Here is an 18,956-nt window from a genome sequence, read left to right as displayed (position 1 = left end):
TTTTAACACTCAACGTTTTATTGGGAGAAACAGAAATACATGAATGGGAAATCGAAGAGATAAAAAGGATGATAGATACTTGAAACAGAAAGTCTCAATTTATAATAACTCGAGCAAACATAATTCAGAGTCTTTGTCAATTTGAGATTGCCAGTGTCGTTGATTTAGAATGATAGTCGTCCATACCTCACATTGCTCTATGGAGAACAAAAATGAAAATCAATGCCGTTTTTAAGTAACTAAGCCGATTCACATTTGACGATTTCAGTCATTTCGGTCTTTTCACTGATGATGGTTTGGTTGTCAGCAAGAGCTTTTTTCTCCTCGACGATACACATCCAAGGAAACATTTGCTTCAGGCACTGTAAATAAAATAAATTTACATTTAGATAATAATCCAGCATCTTATAACGAAAAAAATTACCTCTCGGTATTTAGGATGGGAGATGGCATAGATAAGTGGGTTATAGGCACATGACGTCTTGGCCAGGATGACTGGAATGGCAGACACCAATGGAGTAATCTTGGAAACATCACCCCAGGTACCCATGATGCAGATAACGGCAAATGGAGTCCAAGCAGTCAGCCACATCGAGACGTTCATAATGGAGACCTTGGCGATACGAATCTCAGCAGACACCTGCTGTTGGTCGTTATTGCTGCGAAGAGAAGCAACATTCATCTTCTTAGCCTGAGCACGGAGTTCTTCCTCGTGCCTAAAGACGGCATGGACGATGAAGTAGTAGCAACCAGCAATAACAATGATTGGCAGGATAAAGTTTGCGAAGGTGGCAGCCAAAATATGGGATTTGTTGTTCATGTTCTGGGAGACGTAGTCATAAGAGCATCTGTTGATGAAACAGATCATGTCCGTCAAATATTTGAAATGCGGCAAAAATAATTAAAAAACAAAAACTCACGTTCCCATAATACCATCCATGGCGTAGGCACCCCAGCCGACCAATGGGCAGATAGACCAGCCCAAAGCCCAGATCCAGCTCAATGTAATGATGGAGACAGCGCGGTCTGAACAACAACAAATTATCATTTGTCGTCTTTTCCAATAAACCGAAGTAGAGAAGGCGTATTACTAAACGTGATTGGAGTTCCACTGAATCCCTTTACAATCACATTGTATCGGTCGTACGAGATCATTGTCAGAGTGAAGATTTGGTTGTATCCGAAACAAGCGCCTTTATGAAGTAAAAATTATTCCTATTAATTAAGTCATTTGGCTAGGGGAAAATACTTGTCTCATATACCCAAGAAAGCGTGGATCTGGCAACCCATATCTCCAAAGCGCCATGGGCCACCAAGGAAAAAGTTGTAGACGCATTCGGGGAAAAGTGCGAGCATCAGAAGGAAATCAGATACAGCCAAGTTCATAACCAACAAGTTGGCGGGAGTACGGAGAGCCGGAAATCGGCTAAAGATCTTCAGGACAACGGCGTTACCCGCAACGGCGCAAGTACCAATTACCAAGTACATCAATCCCAAAAAGTAATACCATGCCGGATGCAGAGCTTTGTATGAATGCCAGTGAGGATGAAGAAAGCTGCGAATGTCCTCTGGGGCGTAAGCATAGAGAGTGAAGGTATCGGGCAAAGCCCAGGGATCGAAAGCCTGCTTCTGGGCCATCGCAACCACAGCATCACCAGTCAAGTTTGCCATTTTTCAAACTATACAAACAGTGAGTGGTTAGGAACAAAAGCAGGAAAAACAAAAGAAACAATATATTTTTACAAATTTGGTTTTTACCTGTAAAGTAGATTTTGATACCGGAAGGACACAAAAATCAGATTCAGAAAGAGAATTGGACGATAAAGACTTTGTAAAGCTTGAAAGCAGACAGGCAGAAGAAGCGACCTCGAAAGCAAGAGCTTTGACGACTGACGCTATAACTTGAAAGAAAATTTCTTGTTCCTTTTATGCGAAGTCTTCCTTGACAGTATTAGCAAGTAAGATGCTTTATTAAATTAACTATTCTCATGACGTCTTTTTTTTCTTTCTTGTTAAGTCACATTTCTTTTCTGATTGACTTACAGTGTTTGGTTACATTTCTATGGTTTCATTTCGGCAACAGGACTACATTTTTGCGCCTTTTGGGGGCTTAAGGAATAGTTGTGCTACAGAATAAATGCCAATAATTTAAAATACAAACTATCGATTAAGGTAATCTTGGACATAGAAATAAATAGAAACAGAAAGAATATGCTTAATTTTTGACTTATTGAATCATTCTTAATTTTTGGATACAATGTTGTTCTCCTGATACAGAGCATTAGAGCTCTTCGGGGTTGCCTTTCATTAACCTGATACTTGGCAACGCAGCAGTCAATGTCACAGCGCGAAAGCTGCCAGCCAATGAAAAGTGCGCAAAAGGGGGTGGGTTAGGTTGAAAAAATCCACCCGTTAGGGGAAGGGGGACTTCACGCACTTGCCCTTCGCGTTGTGACATCGGCTGCTGCGTTGACAAGTAATCGATAAAAAAAGGCAACCCCGAAGAGCTCTTTTTAAGGTAGGGGTATGGGCAGAGCTATAGATGCCTGGTCGGTTCACGGCTGTGTTGGCTTCCCTATCCCGGTTTCAGGGTAAACGTATCCCCGATTTTCAGACATTTTAGGGCGGGGCCTGTCAGAATTGTGAAGTGGAAACTGGAAACAGAGCCATCTAGGCTCTCAAAAGTAGCTGAGCGTAGTAGCTGACACACTCACTAGAGCGCTCATTCCAGTTTCCAAATCGGACCACGTTTACCCTGAAACCGGGATAGGGAAGCCAACACAGCCGTGAACCGACCAGGCATCTATAGCTCTGGTATGGGGAGATGGTTGCCAATGACAATGGATAATTTCCCACAAGAGGGGGGGGGGAGCTCCTGCCATTTTACTAAAAGGCCCCTTTGAATGTCCATATGCTGCAACAGCCTAGATGGCGTTGATTCAAAGGGACCTCCTTATCATGTCCATACAAATGTCGCTAGTAAAAAAGTAGCTTCCCGTCGAATCCCTTTATGGGAAATTTAACATGGTCATTAGCAACCATCTCTCCAAAACCTTGTTTAAGGGTGGATGTTGTTTCTTCTTCAATGTGTCTGTACAATATTTTTATTTTAATCGATAAAATACTTTTTTGAAAAATCTCGCATGCATTTTTTAATTGTAGTTTATTATTGTTTTTATAATTTGATAAATTTTTCTGTAATTATTGTGTCCATATGTTCAAAATAATAGTTACCCCCAGTCTTCCTGTAGTTTCATAGGTTTTTATTGTGTTACGACATTTTGGGCTTTGAAAAGTTCCGACGGTTCCACAAAGCGCAATGTTATGCGCTCTAGTTATTGTAGTTTAAGGTAAGGACTCCACAAAACATCCAAAACATGCTGGAATCCGAATCGAGAGTTCTTGAATGGAGGGTGGTGGGGCGGGTGGGGCGTTATCTATTGTGTTTAAATAAACTTAACAATTATTAGCTAACTCGCGCCCAATAATTGATATGGGTTTTAATTTTCACTAAAACCTGATTAACTAGGTTTCGTAAAATTATGAAAAAAATTAAAGCAGATTTAGTGATATCAATAATAGAAATCCCAACGGACCAACCGAATATAGGCCTATACCGAGTTGGAATGTATTGAAAAAGCTTGGAAAAAGCGATTTAACTCTTAAGCGTTGGATTTTATCCAAGATACTCTCTTGGGACGTTTTGTTCATCACACATTCACACAACTATAGTGCTGTGATTCCTTGTTGCCAGTTTGTTGCTCTTATATTAACATATAAAATCCTAATATACAACAGCACTCACATTTGAAGATAAACGCTATATTAGCTATTAAAATGCTGGCTGAAATCTGTGTTTAGGGCATTTTGTTGAATCCCGCATAGCACAAGTCCATCAAAGAAAACTGTTTTTTTGTTTTAAGGATTTTTTTTGGGCCATGACCCAATATTATATATATTTCGGCTGCATCCGGAATATGACGATTTTTTTAACTGGAAAAGGTCTTTTGTTAGACAGTTTTGACCAGACATTAGCTTTTTTTAGGATATCTTTTTAGACACAATTATAAAGCATACTGTGATCCAATAAATGACATATTTTGGGACTCCAGCTCTTTGAAACGAAGCTCAGATCATATATATTAATATATATTATTCTCTTTATGATGCGATTCAACCAAAAGACCTGAATATATTATTAGGTACCAGGCCTATACCATACCAGGCCTGCATGCATATGGAGGACCTTAAGGCACCAACAGCTCCCTTTTATTAACTAGGAGCTCTCAAGTTCGAAAGGTAATAGGTCGCGAGGAATTATACAAATCTTCTTCCTATTAGAGAAGCGTGCGCGTTGTATTCGTACGTGTGTTACTGAGCCGATTTGCTAACGTGCATATGTGCTTAACCCAATTATATATTTTTAATCCTTCGCGTGAAGACTAAAATATGAAATGACATTTCGCGAAGTTCACAGCAAAAGGTCTTTCGGTCAAGGGCTTCCTTGTGACAAACTACGAACCATAGCCTTTCCATATATAACATGTTTTTATTTTATTTTTTTTTTAGAACTGCTACTTACTAGTCACGAATCACTCTAAGTTCACTAGGGGATTTCTTTGTAGTTTGTACCTCGAAACACGTAATCTGATTGATCTAAAGGTTATTCGCACATCGGTTTAGCCTGTAGGCAACGGCAATATAACCTTATTAGGGAAATAGGTTATTGATTGCTCTAATATATTGGCTATAATCCTAACTCTTTATGTATACCTCTTTTTTTATGGCAGGCCTAACTAATATGTAATTCAATTTGGAGACATCGTTCATGTGCGCGATTGTTAATATTTTTAATGCAAACAATATAGGTTAATTTAACCGATATCAACAATAACATAGAGAATATAGAGAACATAGAGAATAACACATTAATAAACATAACGAAACATAATCAGAATTTCCTTATCTTGTAGTAGTTTGAATGGTCATCGAGTGTTGATGGGGAATCCGAAGCTGGTGCTAACAAGCTTATTTTTTCTTTATTACCAATATCCTTCGTAGTTGTAGGCTACGCATATAAGTCCAGGTTAATAGGTATACTTATACTAAGAATTCCTTTCGGTGCTCGCATACAGTCAAGCAGTCTGATAACCCAGAAAAATACGGTTTCTAGTCTTGAAATCCACTTAACAATCCAATTACTCAGTCTCAGTAAGGACTTGAGCAACATATTTATAGCCAAGGGGAAAGTTGGGTCAGTGCGCCATTTGCCCACTATCATCTGCCGTGATAGTAGGAGAAAAACGTAGTCGTCAACTTGAATCTTCATTTCGCTCCAACATCAGCAGTTTATTTTCAGCAACTACTTCTCATACATTTACCGAGTGAAAAGTACATCATATTCCAACAAATCAGAGAAGATGAATCAATCAACAGAGTTGACGGCCACTGCAATGGCGCAGCACGGAGGCTACAATCCTTGGGTTCTTCCGGATTCTTTCACCATCCTTTCCTTCGCTCCGGAAGACATCCGTGGCTTCCTCCACCCCCACTGGCACACCCAGAAATCCCCGCATCCCATGCTTTATTACTTCTTCGGATTGTATTATTTAGTCATGGGTGCGTATTTGCATTTATTTTCGTTCGTTTTATGTTATTTTTTTTTAACAGAACCAGCCACGACTTTCACTGCTTCCTGTTGCTGCACTCCCTTACCTTTTTTATTATTATTATTTTAATTCGCAGGATCTATCGCCATCTGCGGAAATATAATCGTACTGAGGATCTTCAGCAACAACGAGAAGCTACGTACGCCAGCCAACATGCTTGTTATGAATCTGGCTATGTCTGATCTCTTGCTCATGGTCACCCTCATCCCTGAATGCGTCTACAACTTCTTCTTGGGAGGACCATGGCAGTTTGGAGAGTTGGGATGTCAAATCCACTCATTCTGCGGTAAAAGCCTTCCATAAACGTCCGTGTTTAATTCTGCCCAATAATCGCTAAATTGATTTTGCGTCTATAAAATCACAGGCGCTCTCATGGGATACAACCAGATCATGACATTGACTGTGAGTTTACTTTGTAATTAATCCGTGCAATTCTGTCTGGCCTGATGCCTGCACTCTAAGTTTCAATTTATCGTCATTAATTCATTCTTCTATAAATCATGTAGCTCATCAGCTGGGACCGTTACAATGTGATCGTCAAGGGTTTCAACGGAACGCCATTGACTTTCTCCAGAGCCATCATCTTGATCATATTTAGCTGGGTGTGGGCTTTAGGATGGTCTATTGCTCCTCTGGTCGGATGGGGACTATACGCAATGGACGGTATGCTCGGAACGTAAGTCATTTTTCATCGGTTCAACAGCAACTGCGATGAGATTTATATTTCGACCATCTTTCCACATAACGTTTATTTGTTTCTGGGTCTCCATATAAATTCATCCTCGATTGGCAATAACCTTTGTTCTTTATAGGTGTTCATTCGATGCTGTAACGACAACGATGAACAACAAATCTTACCTGATGGCCGCCTTCTTCAGCAACTACGTACTCACAGTGTCGTCCATCATCATCTGTTACTACTTTATTGTCCAGGCTGTCTTCCACCATGAAGACGAACTCCGACAGCAAGCTAAGAAGATGAACGTCACCTCGCTGAGGAGCAATGCCGACCAGCAGGCCGTTTCTGCGGAAATCCGTATCGCTAAAATCGCCATTTTGAACGTTACCTTGTGGCTCATCTCCTGGACGCCGTTCGCCGTCATCTGCCTTCTCGGCACCTGGGGCGACACGTCCAAGATCACTCCGCTCGTTAGCGAACTGCCCATCATTTTGTCCAAGACCTCGTGCGCTTATAACCCGGTCATCTACGCCCTGTCTCATCCAAAGTACCGAGAGGCCTTAAAGGAGCTCTACCCTTGGATCTGCATCGTCCCCAACACCAAGAAGAGTAATCAGAACGGTGGAGATAATCAGTCGGTTAGCTCTGCGAAGACACAGGCTTCCGAGAGTACCTAAACCGAATGAATATACATAAAGTTTTTATTCTTATTATTTAATTTAACGGGACGGATACACGTACATATAGCATACTTACCTTTGAAAAAGGGAATTGATCATTCAATTTGTTCAGCTATTCATGTATAAGTGTATCGACATCGAAACGGAAATCTGTCAAGGCTATGGAATCTGCTATATCGACTAAATCTACATAATGTATACAATCAACAATCTTTTAACATCCCTTAAATAACCAGTTGTAGGTTAATTTAGTCCAATATATATAACAAGTGTGCGATTGATTTAATAATAAAGGTTTTTGCAGTCTAATACAGACGGTAATATTATAATTATATCACATGATAGGGCCTACATTATTCAACTATAATCAACCACACTACATACTGCATGTTTAATTGTGACCTCTACCTTCTAGCTAAGAAATCGCACTTTATATATATATGACTATAAATGTGTAGTTTGTCAATATAGAATTGATTTCAATACACTACAACCTGAGCATTCAAAAAACGCAAAAAAAATACTTACCTTCGTTTTACTCTTCTTCTCCTTCTTCTCGTGCATTTAAATTCTACCTGTTACAAAAACAAGAAGAATTTTATTTCATCTTTTACACTAACAAAGCTCTGAGACTATAAGCTCAACAGTTGCAAACATGTAATAGAAATGATGCTTACACCATGCTTACACTTACCTTAATTCTTCCTTACACTTACTGGATGACTACTACCTGCAACAACAGGATTTATTTGAAATGAATGGTGCAAAAAAGAATTCATTAACGTGTCAGGATTGAGTCTAGTTGCCAATGCTTAAAACTACCCAGGATTAAATAGAAGATTGACGCGAAAATATTTGGTACCTTCGGGTACCTTTTCCTTTTTGCTTGTGATATGATAAGGACCTGATCAAGTGAAGTCGAGTGAAGTGAAGAAAACTGAGGATGAGCTTGTAAGTAGGCTGAAGACTGAAGCTTCATGATCCACATGAAAAAAAATTTAACATTATTATAGGTGTGGCATTTAAAAGTTTTAAAGGCTTTAAAGTTTAAAGGCTATATCTTATCACAAAGGCCACATTTTAAAATTCCTTCCGTTCCTTCTCCTATTCACGAACAAAATTTGCACCCATATTCTCTAATTATTTTTAGTAACCAAGAAAATTGTTTACCTCGTCAGCCTTGAAAAATATTGGGCGTGGTCGATTCATTCGTTGTTGCTTGACTAATCGCTGGTGGCAGTGGCAGTTTCTGGTTATGATCAGTGTTGATGTTTCAGTTCCGACTTTGATCTAATAGTACTTCCAAAGTTCCAATAAACTTCCAATAATAAACTTCCAATAAAGTTTAAAAAATTGTGTTTGAAGTAAAAACGCTATTTTACGTTATTCTTGTGGGAAGCTGTGGTATCTGGTGGTATCTGGTTGTGGCTGATTGATTTCACGCTTCTTTAACAATAAGCGACTAATGTATCCAACAACGACTTCAACAAATGGTCCACAGGTATACGAATAACTGTTGTCTTTTACAAATTAGAATTTTTAAACGCGTTAGTTGAAAAACATTTGACACCAAATTCTTTCTTTTCTCGTCAGAGAGCCCCACTCTTTGCCTATTCAAGTTTAAATACTTACTGTAACGCATCAAAGGGTGTGTATAGGCCTACTTCTATTAGCGCTATACATCTATAAAGAAATAACAGCATCACAGAGTCCGCTGTCGTAATCCCAATACCAAATAGGCAAATCATAAAATGCGAGCAGCTTTTTATGTGGACAAAGAATTACGGCGCTGAATCCATCCGCTTAATGCCGAAAGCATGATACTATAATGGAATTGAGCCTATTGACTGATTGACTGCAAGCAAATTTCCATTGTACTCATTTTGTATCTCTATAAATCTCGTTGAATAATTACTTCACTTATTTCATGCAGGTAACTTTTTTCTGCAAGCTTTGCGCTTTTTTTTAGAAAAAAAAAGCTTGGTTGATGTAGGAAATTGCTACAAGTCCCATTGTAGAGAATTAAAATTAAATTAGGTGGTATAAAAGATGAGCCTTTGTAGATTCGGTTGTGCGGTAGCGCGATGAAGAGAGATTAATATTCGGCAGAAAACGAGAGCATATCACTGTGAACTATTACGGCTATTTAGTGGTTTGAATATCTTAAATAAATATCCAACAGGAAAAAACGGATTAACAATAAACTATATAAATGAATTAGCTTTACTTTGATTTTGAATTCGATACTTCTTTCAGATTAATTGTTGGTTTGTACAGGTGTGTGCAATTACTTGGAGCTTGAATGAAGAAAACAAACGGGCAGATGCGGAGAAACTGAATAGAACAAAAAGAAACGGAAGCGATTATTTTCATTCGATTCAATTGCTAGCAAGTCGGCGTATTAATCAAATCTCATTGGTATATTCCGTTATCATTAAATTGCATACCGCAACTTATGTGAGTATGAAAGGCGTACAGGGAATGTCGGTCAAACTTTCGTCGAACTTAAACCGCCAAAGAAGAAACGGAAATTTTAAAAAGCAGTCGCAACGGGAGGAGCAAAAAAGGTCAAATGTTTACTCTTCGTTGGTCAAATGCTGATTCGTCTGATCAGACGGCCGCTCTGTCTGCAAGCGGATGTAGAGCTCGAGGGCGTCCGTCTGTAGGTCGATGGGATCCGGACGATCGGAAGCGATGGTGACTGGTCAATCCATCCAACGGGACTTGACATTCGGTGAAGTCTATAAATATTGAGTTTAACTTTTCATTATTATTTGAGTTCTTTGGGAACCGGTCGTTTGCTTCCATGGTCGATCAATCCATATCGTAGTCGTTGCAATCCATAGTCGATCACAAACCGTGAAACTGCGGGGAATAAGAGAACGGATTTCTTGCCCCCGGCTCCGCCAGATGTTCGCCCTACATCTGGAGTCAGATGGAAGGCACACAAGGGCTGGTCTATATGCTCAAGGGGTTGACGATGGAATGTTATGCAAACAGACCTTTGACATGTTCCTTGACCCTTTGACATGTTCCTTGACCCTTTGACAGTTTGACCGACATTCCAGTACGCCTCGAATTTGATCACGGCGCCAAATGTTTTAGAAAATAAGGTTGTGCAACCACTGGCTGTATACGGTACCAAATCTATAGAAAAACTTTTTTTCATTTCAAACTCTTATTTCACCTTATTGATAGTTGATAATATAACCGTTATGCAAAGGGAAATACTGAGTTTTGTCTTGATCGAGAGGTCAACGTAAGGCGATCGGAGTCTGATAATAGTTCAAAGCTCGAATCGCTTGAATAGCAGAATAACAATAAAAACTCGCCGTTACCGAATTTTGTTTTTACTGACATGTAAATAATTAATTTTCCACATTACCGTTTGACATGACCGTACGCGATTACAGAATGCGTTTGATTATAAGGCTTACGAATCTACCGAGACTAATCTAAGGTACCGTTTAACGACATATACAAAAATGTTTAGTCCGATATACATACCAGATTGGTATAACTGCATATGGATGTCGGGAGGAGGAATGAGCTGTTGCCTAAAAGAGCGTCAACTAGAAAGTGTATGAACAAAGCGTCTCACACTTTATACAAACCATTCGTTAGTGTCTTACTACTCCTTGTTCTTTGGTGCCTAATCCTTATTTGTCATGTGTCTTGTGGCCTTTGAGAAATGGCAGAGTTGACTAAGAGGCTAAATTTGATTAATGAACTTTGCTTCCAGTTTTCTTCATCATTTGACATTCAAGGAATTTAGTCATACAAGACGTCGTTGAGTTAAGTATCGAGTTCGGCCAGTACGAGGCTACACAGAGAGAGAGATATAATGAAGGAAAGGAAAGACTTATGAACCATCAATAAAGAAGGCGTAGACAAGATCCCATTAAAAAAGGTCAGACAGGAGCAGGGAGCTGTGGGCTACGCCGTGCTGTTGCCTTTAACGGCACGAATAGACTAAGTTGACCCAGACGACTTTTCTAAGCAGATTTGTCACTGGCGAAAAACCGAGAAGAATATGGTATCGTGAATAATAATCCAATTTCAGTAGGTCATTTACTATGCTGCGAACAACGCAGACATACAATTTTTTAATCAGTGCTAATTTAATTTATCGAGCCTTTCTTACAATGTAATACATCCGTTCACTGGAAAGATGTGAAGGATAGCACCTCGTACAGCGACCACCTTAAACACGACATCCAAGTCACAAAAGTTTGCTTGTCACGAGTTCATTTCAGTATAAAAGGGAACACTGTTGGGGTCACTCTTCACTGTTGCAGCAGTCGTCGTCACCGTCGTAGCAGTGAAGTCGCAACCAACTCCTTTGTTGACCAACATCAAACGATAGAAGATCTCTAGCACTTCAATTCATTTTAGCGCTAACGATTTTCATCAGTTATAACAACAAACTTCTAAGTGATTGATTTCCCTATATTCATTTAATATATACTTGGCTATCACTAGAAATATTTATTATTGATTAATACATGTTGACAGAATGGAGCTCTCTAATAACGTGACGGCCATGGCGCAACAGCAACCTTTCAACCCCTGGTCTCTTCCGGATACCTTCACCATCTACAACTTCGCTCCGGAAGAGATCCGCAGCTTCCTCCATCCTCACTGGCATAACCAGAAAGCCCCTCATCCCATGATGTATTACTTTTTTGGAATCATCTACTTGGTCATTGGTACGTAACTCAATAAATACTCTTCTTATTTGGTTAGTCCACTAGATTTTCAATAATTACATTTACACTAAATAAAGGTACTGTGGCCATTGGTGGCAACTGGATGGTACTGAGAATCTTGGGAAGCTTTCCGGCATTGAGAACACCGGCCAATATGCTCGTGATGAACCTGGCCGTCTCCGACTTTTTGCTGATGATCACACTTATTCCGGAATGCGTCTACAATTTCTTTTCGGGTGGACCTTGGCAGTTTGGTGATCTTGGCTGCCAAATTCACGCTTTCTGCGGTGAGTTAATGCTAATTTTCTTCTCTGAACCAATAGGGCAGCATTTTATCAAAGATGTTTTTGCATTCTAGGTGCCATTTGCGGATACAGTCAAATTACCACTCTGGTTATCATCTCCTATGATCGGTTCGTATTTGATATATTGCTTGACGCATGTGAATCAAATTGAATCTATATGTAAAATAACCATAATTTTCCTTATATACCAGGTACAATGTTATTGTCAAAGGTTTCAACGGAGCTCCTTTGACATTTTCCAAAGCAGTGATGCTCATCACATTCACTTGGATCTGGGCTTTTGGATGGTCCGTATCGCCTCTCGTTGGATGGGGCTACTACGCCATGGACGGAATGCTCGGAACGTGAGTTACTTATTAACAGTCAGTTATGGAAAATCTAAAAATAATTATTTTACAAAAAATAACTTTTCAGATGCTCTTTTGACGGAGTGACCACTAACATGAACAATAAGTCACACATCCTCGCCACTACCATCTTTCTTTTCATGATTCCCGTCTTCATTATCATTGGCTGTTACTATTTCATCGTCCGTGCTGTCTTCCACCACGAAGATGAATTGCGTCAACAAGCCAAAAAGATGAACGTCACTTCGCTGAGGAGCAACAGCGAGCAACAGGCTGTCTCGGCTGAAATCCGCATCGCTAAAGTCGCTATGATTAACGTCACGCTGTGGATTATGGCCTGGAGTCCTTTCGCGGTTGTTTGCCTGATTGGCACCTGGGGAGACGTGTCTAGAATCACTCCGCTAGTCTGCGAACTCCCCGTCATCTTGTCTAAGACGTCCTGTGCTTACAACCCCGTCATCTACGCTCTTTCACATCCTAAATATCGAGAGGTAAAATGAGTCAATTAATTCTACAGGGAAAAATTCAAAAAAATTCTCTACAAAAATGTATCCAATAATCAAATTGCCATCGTTTTCCATTATATACTATTCGCAGTGCTTGAAAGAGCTCTACCCATGGCTGTGTATCGTCACCGAGGGTAAGAAGACTAGCAAACACGGAGGAGACAATCAGTCGACTGGTTCGACCAAAACAGAAGCTTCCTCCGCAACAACTTCAACATGAGCTTTTTGAAAACATTCGAATGTTACGAAAGCACATCAACTGGACTCACGCTCTTCCTATTCATTTTGGCACTGGAAACTGGAAAGAAATGGCCCTTTTGAGAGGGGGCAGGAATTCTCTGCCAAATGGGGTCGTTTCTTGATTCATACATATCTCTTCTAACAACTCGTTACCCCCTTTTTGATCCATTTAGTTTACACAAGGCCTGGTTCTCAATAGTCTTAATCTCTTAGAAGCTTTGACATAATTGGCAATAAGTTTAAAGATGTTATTTCGACTGATTCTCTTCTAGATAGAATGTGTTATAATAATGTTTGAAAGATAGACTCGCACACAACAGCGATTTCAGTTCCACAAATTGCTGCCGGACTATTTGAACAAAATAGGTTTTCAAAAGATAATTTTGGAACTTTTCCGTCAGAAATTCTCTGTTGGTCTGTACTCTACTTACAACAGAAAAGCATCCGCAAGCAAACTATCTCGAGTCGAAACTGTTTAACTACCGAATTTCACTCCCCTCTTAAACTTTGACTTATAGATTGTTTCAAGCCTTATTAGTCTTCAATCCCGATTAAAGTGAAATTCACATAAGAGACATCGGAATGGAAATCTTAAAGCATATTTACCCGCATTTGTTTGAAGCTATATATAGTTGGCGACGAGCGTGAATCAGGCTTGAGGTAAATAGGAGACTACCTGTTAAATATATAATATCATGAAACTGTATTAATATTACTGCATTAAGAATTTACGTAACACAATTATATATTCCACATTGTCTGTACCTTACAGTTTATAGCGATCAAAATATACGACCCAGCATGCATTCAAAAAAATCGAATTTTTTAAAAATTTACTATGACAACATATGAGAATGACAATCTTATTTCATCAACTCTTATCTCCGCGATATATAAAGAGTATACCCGCGGAAGAGAGAAAAAAGAAATAAGGGCGTGGTTTTTAAAGCAACCCAATCTCTTTTTATTGCGCAACGAGAGGGGGTAAGATAACAAAAAAAAAGATTCGAGTAAAAACTATTCAAAGTAACTTTAGCGTTGGGGTTGGGTGATGTTCCAATGAACTAGGAGGTGATGTGGAAAAGTCTAAAGGTGCGTTCGCACTGGCGAACAGCAGAACTTAATGAAACGGAAAAGTGGGTGTAAAGGGTATTTACTTATTCACCCAGTTTTTCGTCTCGTTAAGTTTCGATAAGCTGTGCAATTCTTCTCTGCCAATGTGGTTCTTCTTTTGATTGCGTCAAACGTTATTGGTAAAATACCCACAACAAACCAAACACGCCGCCGTGTTGTCATTGTCTACAGGTAACTGTGGTTTAGCTACCCCGTCAAGGTTGCCGCCTTTCTACGTCAACGAAAAAATGTCTCTGATGTATTTACACTTGGGTGTAGGAGTACGTGTTTTACACTATTCCTTTCAAAGTTTGCCATTTCGTATTCGTTCCCAGAAATCTTTCCCAATGCTTCACGCTGTTTAAACGTTGGCAGCATGTAGGGCCTACAGGCCTACTTATTTCAATAAGCAAGAACACTGGAGTGTGGGAATGCTGTGGTAAGTGGTAACTGTCTCAACTAATGGATTTTTGTCCAATGCCTTTTGGAGTTCATAATAGAGATATCCGTTGTTTCATTACCGTACTCAATGAAATAATCGATCTGACCGAGGTAACAAAAGTTTCCGTTTTTATAGTTCGAAATTATTATTTTGTTTTCGTCGCTTCTCTGTACTCGCTAGGCCCTACCCACTTTAATTAGAACAAGATCCACAGCATAAGGGGGGGGGGATTGAAATACGTACTTCAAAAGATCTGCAAACTATGATACCCTTTTGATAATTCAAAAAAAAATTGAAAATAAAAATTTACCAACGGATAAGAACGTAAAGTATGTTTGATAACAGTTAAGGACAATTAATTTTTCAATTAACACAAAACCCTTTTTTCTAACAGAAATATACAATTTTCGTAGACCGGTACTTACTTGTGTGTGCTAGGCCTACATGTCGACTTGGTTGACAACCAAAATAGTTGAAATTGGATGGTTATTCTGAAAAACGTCGTGGTGGAGCAGCAAGCTCGAAGGCCAGCAATGGCCAGCAGGTTTCATAAAAACGTAAATGTCCGACCGGAAAATAGACAAATAGCGTTCAAAGAAACACGTTTTTATGAAACCTACCGAACTCAGAGACGGATGACAACTGAGAAGGGCCAGCCTGACAATTGCTTACTTTATAACCATCATCACCTGCTCGCCATTAGCGCCAAGTCGCAAACGAGTGACACAATCAGTCAAAAGAAGCCTTTGCTATTACACCATTTCTTAAGACAAAAGGGACTAATTCAAAGGTTAGTATGACCTTTCCGCAAGACTTAGTTAAGAATGGTGGCAATAATACTCACCTGACATTTCTAATTTTTAAAAAATTAGAGAAACAAAGGGCGTTCAAATATCACGTCCTCGGTTCCCCACAAGGAAGGACATATAGCGAAACCATTGCAAGGAGAGACTCTGACGAAAGGCCAGGGTTGAGAAATGACTAATTCCGTCTCAGTTTGAACATCATACAATTATTTCATCTGACTAATATACCATTGAAGTTGTGTTAAAAATTTACTTATTAGTGCAAGTAAAACGTGCAAAAGGAGACACTATCCAATTAGCAAATGTCTCATACTGTGTGGCTTAAAATTAAAAAAAAAAGCTTCAAAACCCTCACACGACACTAATTGAATTTATCACGCAGACGGCGAGACGGAATCTAAGATGCGAAAGATCACGAGTTCGTTTCAGTATAAAAGGTGATACCATTGGGGTTACTCGTTACTGTTGCAGCAGTCGTTGTCACCGTCGTAGGAGTGAAGTCGCAAAAAACTTACCGCCCACCTTAAAAAATTTGCTCTTTTCCACTTCAATTACTTTTTAATAAAGCTAACGATTTTCAACTGTTATTCCAACAAAGTTCTAAGTAATTGATTTAAAGGATATCGGCAAGTAGACGTGTTCCTTATTCATTTTTGATTAATACATGTTGACAGAATGGAGCTCCCTAATAACGTGACGGCCATGGCGCAACAGCAACCTTTCAACCCCTGGTCTCTTCCGGATACCTTCACCATCTACAACTTCGCTCCGGAAGAGATCCGCAGCTTCCTCCATCCTCACTGGCATAACCAGAAAGCCCCTCATCCCATGATGTATTACTTTTTTGGAATCATCTACTTGGTCATTGGTACGTAACTCAATAAATACTCTCCTTATTTGATTAGTCTACTAGATTTTCAATAATTACATTTACGCTAAATAAAGGTACTGTGGCCATTGGTGGCAACTGGATGGTATTGAGAATCTTGGGAAGCTTTCCGGCACTGAGAACACCGGCCAATATGCTCGTGATGAACCTGGCCGTCTCCGACTTCTTGTTGATGATTTCCCTCATTCCGGAATGCGTTTACAATTTCTTTTCGGGTGGGCCTTGGCAATTTGGTGATCTTGGCTGCCAGATTCACGCTTTCTGCGGTTTGCTAATTTAATCCTTAATGGAATTAATATAACAGAGCAGCAATTCATAAGATAATTTCGGATTTCAGGTGCTATTTGCGGATACAGTCAAATTACCTCTCTGGTTATCATCTCCTATGATAGGTTCGTATTTGACACATCGCTTGCATGGCGCATGGACCAAAACTGAATCTAAGTAACGTTAAAATAACCATATTTTATTTATATACCAGGTACAATGTCATCGTCAAAGGTTTCAACGGAGCTCCATTGACATTTTCCAAAGCAGTGATGCTCATCACTTTCACTTGGATCTGGGCTTTTGGATGGGCTGTGTGTCCACTAGTAGGATGGGGCTACTACGCCATGGACGGAATGCTGGGCACGTAAGGAATCCTCATGAATACATAATTGATTGCGATAGATAGACTGATCAACTACTTGTAACCTAATTATGTTTGATATGAAGGTGTTCATTTGATGGACTGACCACCGATATGAGCAACAAAACCCACATTCTGGCCTCTACTATCTTTCTATTCGTCCTTCCCATCTTCGTAATTGTTGGCTGTTACTATTTCATCGTCCGTGCTGTCTTCCACCACGAAGATGAATTGCGTCAACAAGCCAAAAAGATGAACGTCACTTCGCTGAGGAGCAACAGTGACCAACAGGCTGTCTCGGCAGAAATCCGCATCGCTAAAGTCGCCATTATAAACGTCACTCTGTGGATCATGGCCTGGAGTCCGTTCGCGGTGGTTTGTATGCTGGGAACTTGGGGAGACGCGTCTAGAATCACTCCGCTAGTCTGCGAACTTCCCGTTATTCTGGCTAAAACTTCTTGCGCTTACAACCCCGTCATCTACGCTCTTTCACATCCTAAATATCGAGAGGTAAACTAAGATATAATTTACGAGCAAAAGTACAAAATTGAAAATTAACGAAAAATCGTTTCCATTACAAACTATTTGCAGTGTTTGAAAGAGCTCTACCCGTGGCTGTGTATAGTCACCGAAGGCCCGACGAAGACCAGTAAACATGGAGGCGACAATCAGTCGACTGGTTCGACCAAAACAGAAGCTTCCTCCGCAACAACTTCAACATGAGCTTTTTGAAAAAAAAAACATTCGAATGTTACGAAAGCACATCAACTGGACTCACGCTCTTCCTATTCATTTTGGCACTGGAAACTGGAAAGAAACAATCTTTTGATACAGAATGTGGCAGAACCTCGCTGCTGCTGGATGAGACCGTTTCTGATTTACATATCCTCTTTTTAAAATCCTACCTATTTCAATTTCCCATTAATCCGTCTTAATCCATTTAGTTTACAATTAAAGTCTGATTCTCTTGCGTCATACGTAAAAACGTCCGTAAAATCGGGGAATGGTTTAAGAAAGACGCTCATCTACTTGGCCTTTTATTGAATTACTCTGGATGCGCTCACGATTCTTTTACAGATGTATTGGGTGTGTCGGGTTTTAAAGGGAGGCTTGCAGAGAACTGCGATGTCGGTTCAGTAAATTATAGTTGGATGATTTTAACACAAAAAGAATGTCCCAGATAATTTAAAAAAATTCATACAGCAATTTTTTGCAGCACTCTACTAACAAACAACCCTCTAACTATGTCGGAACTCAACGCGCTTAAAGGGTAAAGCTTGAAGGCTTAATGTCGTCGTCTTGGTTTCTGACTTTTCTCGTCCACCAGAAACAGCAGAATTCTTTTTAAAAATGTATCTACTTACAGATTTGGTTTGAAGCTGCATTATTGCCAGGCGGGAATCGGGCTTTTATAGTAAATAGGAGACAGATACCTGTTAAATATCATAATTAAACTGTATTAATATTACCGCGTTATGAGTGCACGTATTAAATATCTACCGCAATATACAAAGTTATTGTCTGTATCTCACAGTTCGTAGATAAAAATATACAACCCAGCATGCATCAAAATACATCAAATTTTTCTTACATACTTTATAGGGCTACACACTACATATGCCATTCATGGTTATTATTATTCATGTTTTAATTTCGATATGACTCGTATAAATTCATTACTCAAAAACATTTTCAATAGGGCTATTTTTAATTAGTTTCCATATCAAAGCGGAAAGATATACTTACATTTTTCGTTGATAAAATAATACATAATACAAAAAAATGTTTCTGAATGAATAACGATTTTCTGGAGTTCCGTATTCTTAATATGTTTGGTTTGGATTAGTTCCAGGGACCAACATGATAAGGCTACCATTTAAAGTCTATCTCAGGTAAAAAAATAATTTTAAAAAAATAATAAAAAAAAAATGCTTCTAAAA

The 18,956-nt window shown here is 39.4% G+C and overlaps 3 protein-coding genes and 1 long non-coding RNA gene across 6 annotated transcripts; 2 read left to right on the top strand and 2 right to left on the bottom strand.

Annotated features, from left to right (window-relative positions):
* Positions 1-1,912, bottom strand: LOC124352540 (compound eye opsin BCRH2-like). The gene is made up of 6 exons (XM_046802062.1): positions 1,759-1,912; positions 1,263-1,679; positions 1,092-1,193; positions 921-1,026; positions 425-848; positions 1-362 (listed from the first exon to the last, which is right to left on the bottom strand). Exons 2-6 carry the CDS (start codon positions 1,669-1,671, stop codon positions 240-242), a joined length of 1,164 nt encoding a protein of 387 aa, XP_046658018.1. The 5' UTR covers positions 1,672-1,679; positions 1,759-1,912; the 3' UTR covers positions 1-239.
* A 3,332-nt stretch (positions 1,913-5,244) lies between these two features.
* On the top strand, positions 5,245-7,228 carry LOC124311782 (compound eye opsin BCRH2-like). The gene is made up of 5 exons (XM_046776122.1): positions 5,245-5,619; positions 5,746-5,955; positions 6,034-6,071; positions 6,176-6,345; positions 6,482-7,228. The coding sequence occupies exons 1-5, from the start codon at positions 5,421-5,423 to the stop codon at positions 7,023-7,025; spliced, it is 1,161 nt and encodes a 386-aa protein (XP_046632078.1). The 5' UTR covers positions 5,245-5,420; the 3' UTR covers positions 7,026-7,228.
* Positions 7,229-7,337: 109 nt separating this feature from the next.
* LOC124311785 lies at positions 7,338-10,371 on the bottom strand. The gene is made up of 2 exons (XR_006910233.1): positions 9,609-10,371; positions 7,338-9,362 (listed from the first exon to the last, which is right to left on the bottom strand). It is a non-coding gene; the product is annotated as an uncharacterized LOC124311785 (long non-coding RNA).
* Positions 10,372-11,300: 929 nt separating this feature from the next.
* On the top strand, positions 11,301-18,588 carry LOC124311781 (compound eye opsin BCRH2-like). 3 transcript variants are annotated; one of them, XM_046776121.1, is made up of 7 exons: positions 11,301-11,462; positions 11,544-11,737; positions 11,815-12,024; positions 12,096-12,150; positions 12,234-12,386; positions 12,457-12,880; positions 12,987-13,868. In XM_046776121.1, exons 2-7 carry the CDS (start codon positions 11,545-11,547, stop codon positions 13,113-13,115), a joined length of 1,164 nt encoding a protein of 387 aa, XP_046632077.1. In that variant the 5' UTR covers positions 11,301-11,462; position 11,544; the 3' UTR covers positions 13,116-13,868. The 3 variants fall into 3 exon arrangements, with proteins under 3 accessions (XP_046632077.1, XP_046632075.1, XP_046632076.1); XM_046776119.1 differs by lacking the exons at positions 11,544-11,737; positions 11,815-12,024; positions 12,096-12,150; ... (1 more) ...; positions 12,457-12,880; positions 12,987-13,868 and adding exons at positions 16,171-16,364; positions 16,442-16,651; positions 16,723-16,777; ... (1 more) ...; positions 17,103-17,526; positions 17,608-18,588 and having other exon boundaries at positions 11,303-11,462; XM_046776120.1 differs by lacking the exons at positions 11,301-11,462; positions 11,544-11,737; positions 11,815-12,024; ... (2 more) ...; positions 12,457-12,880; positions 12,987-13,868 and adding exons at positions 15,938-16,100; positions 16,171-16,364; positions 16,442-16,651; ... (2 more) ...; positions 17,103-17,526; positions 17,608-18,588.
* The last annotated feature ends 368 nt before the right edge of the window (positions 18,589-18,956 follow it).

This window comes from Daphnia pulicaria, chromosome 8 (genome assembly GCF_021234035.1).
Source record: "Daphnia pulicaria isolate SC F1-1A chromosome 8, SC_F0-13Bv2, whole genome shotgun sequence".
NCBI lineage: Eukaryota > Metazoa > Arthropoda > Branchiopoda > Diplostraca > Daphniidae > Daphnia > Daphnia pulicaria.
Note: the sequence above shows the minus strand (reverse complement) of the source record. Positions and strands in the feature narration are given on the sequence as shown.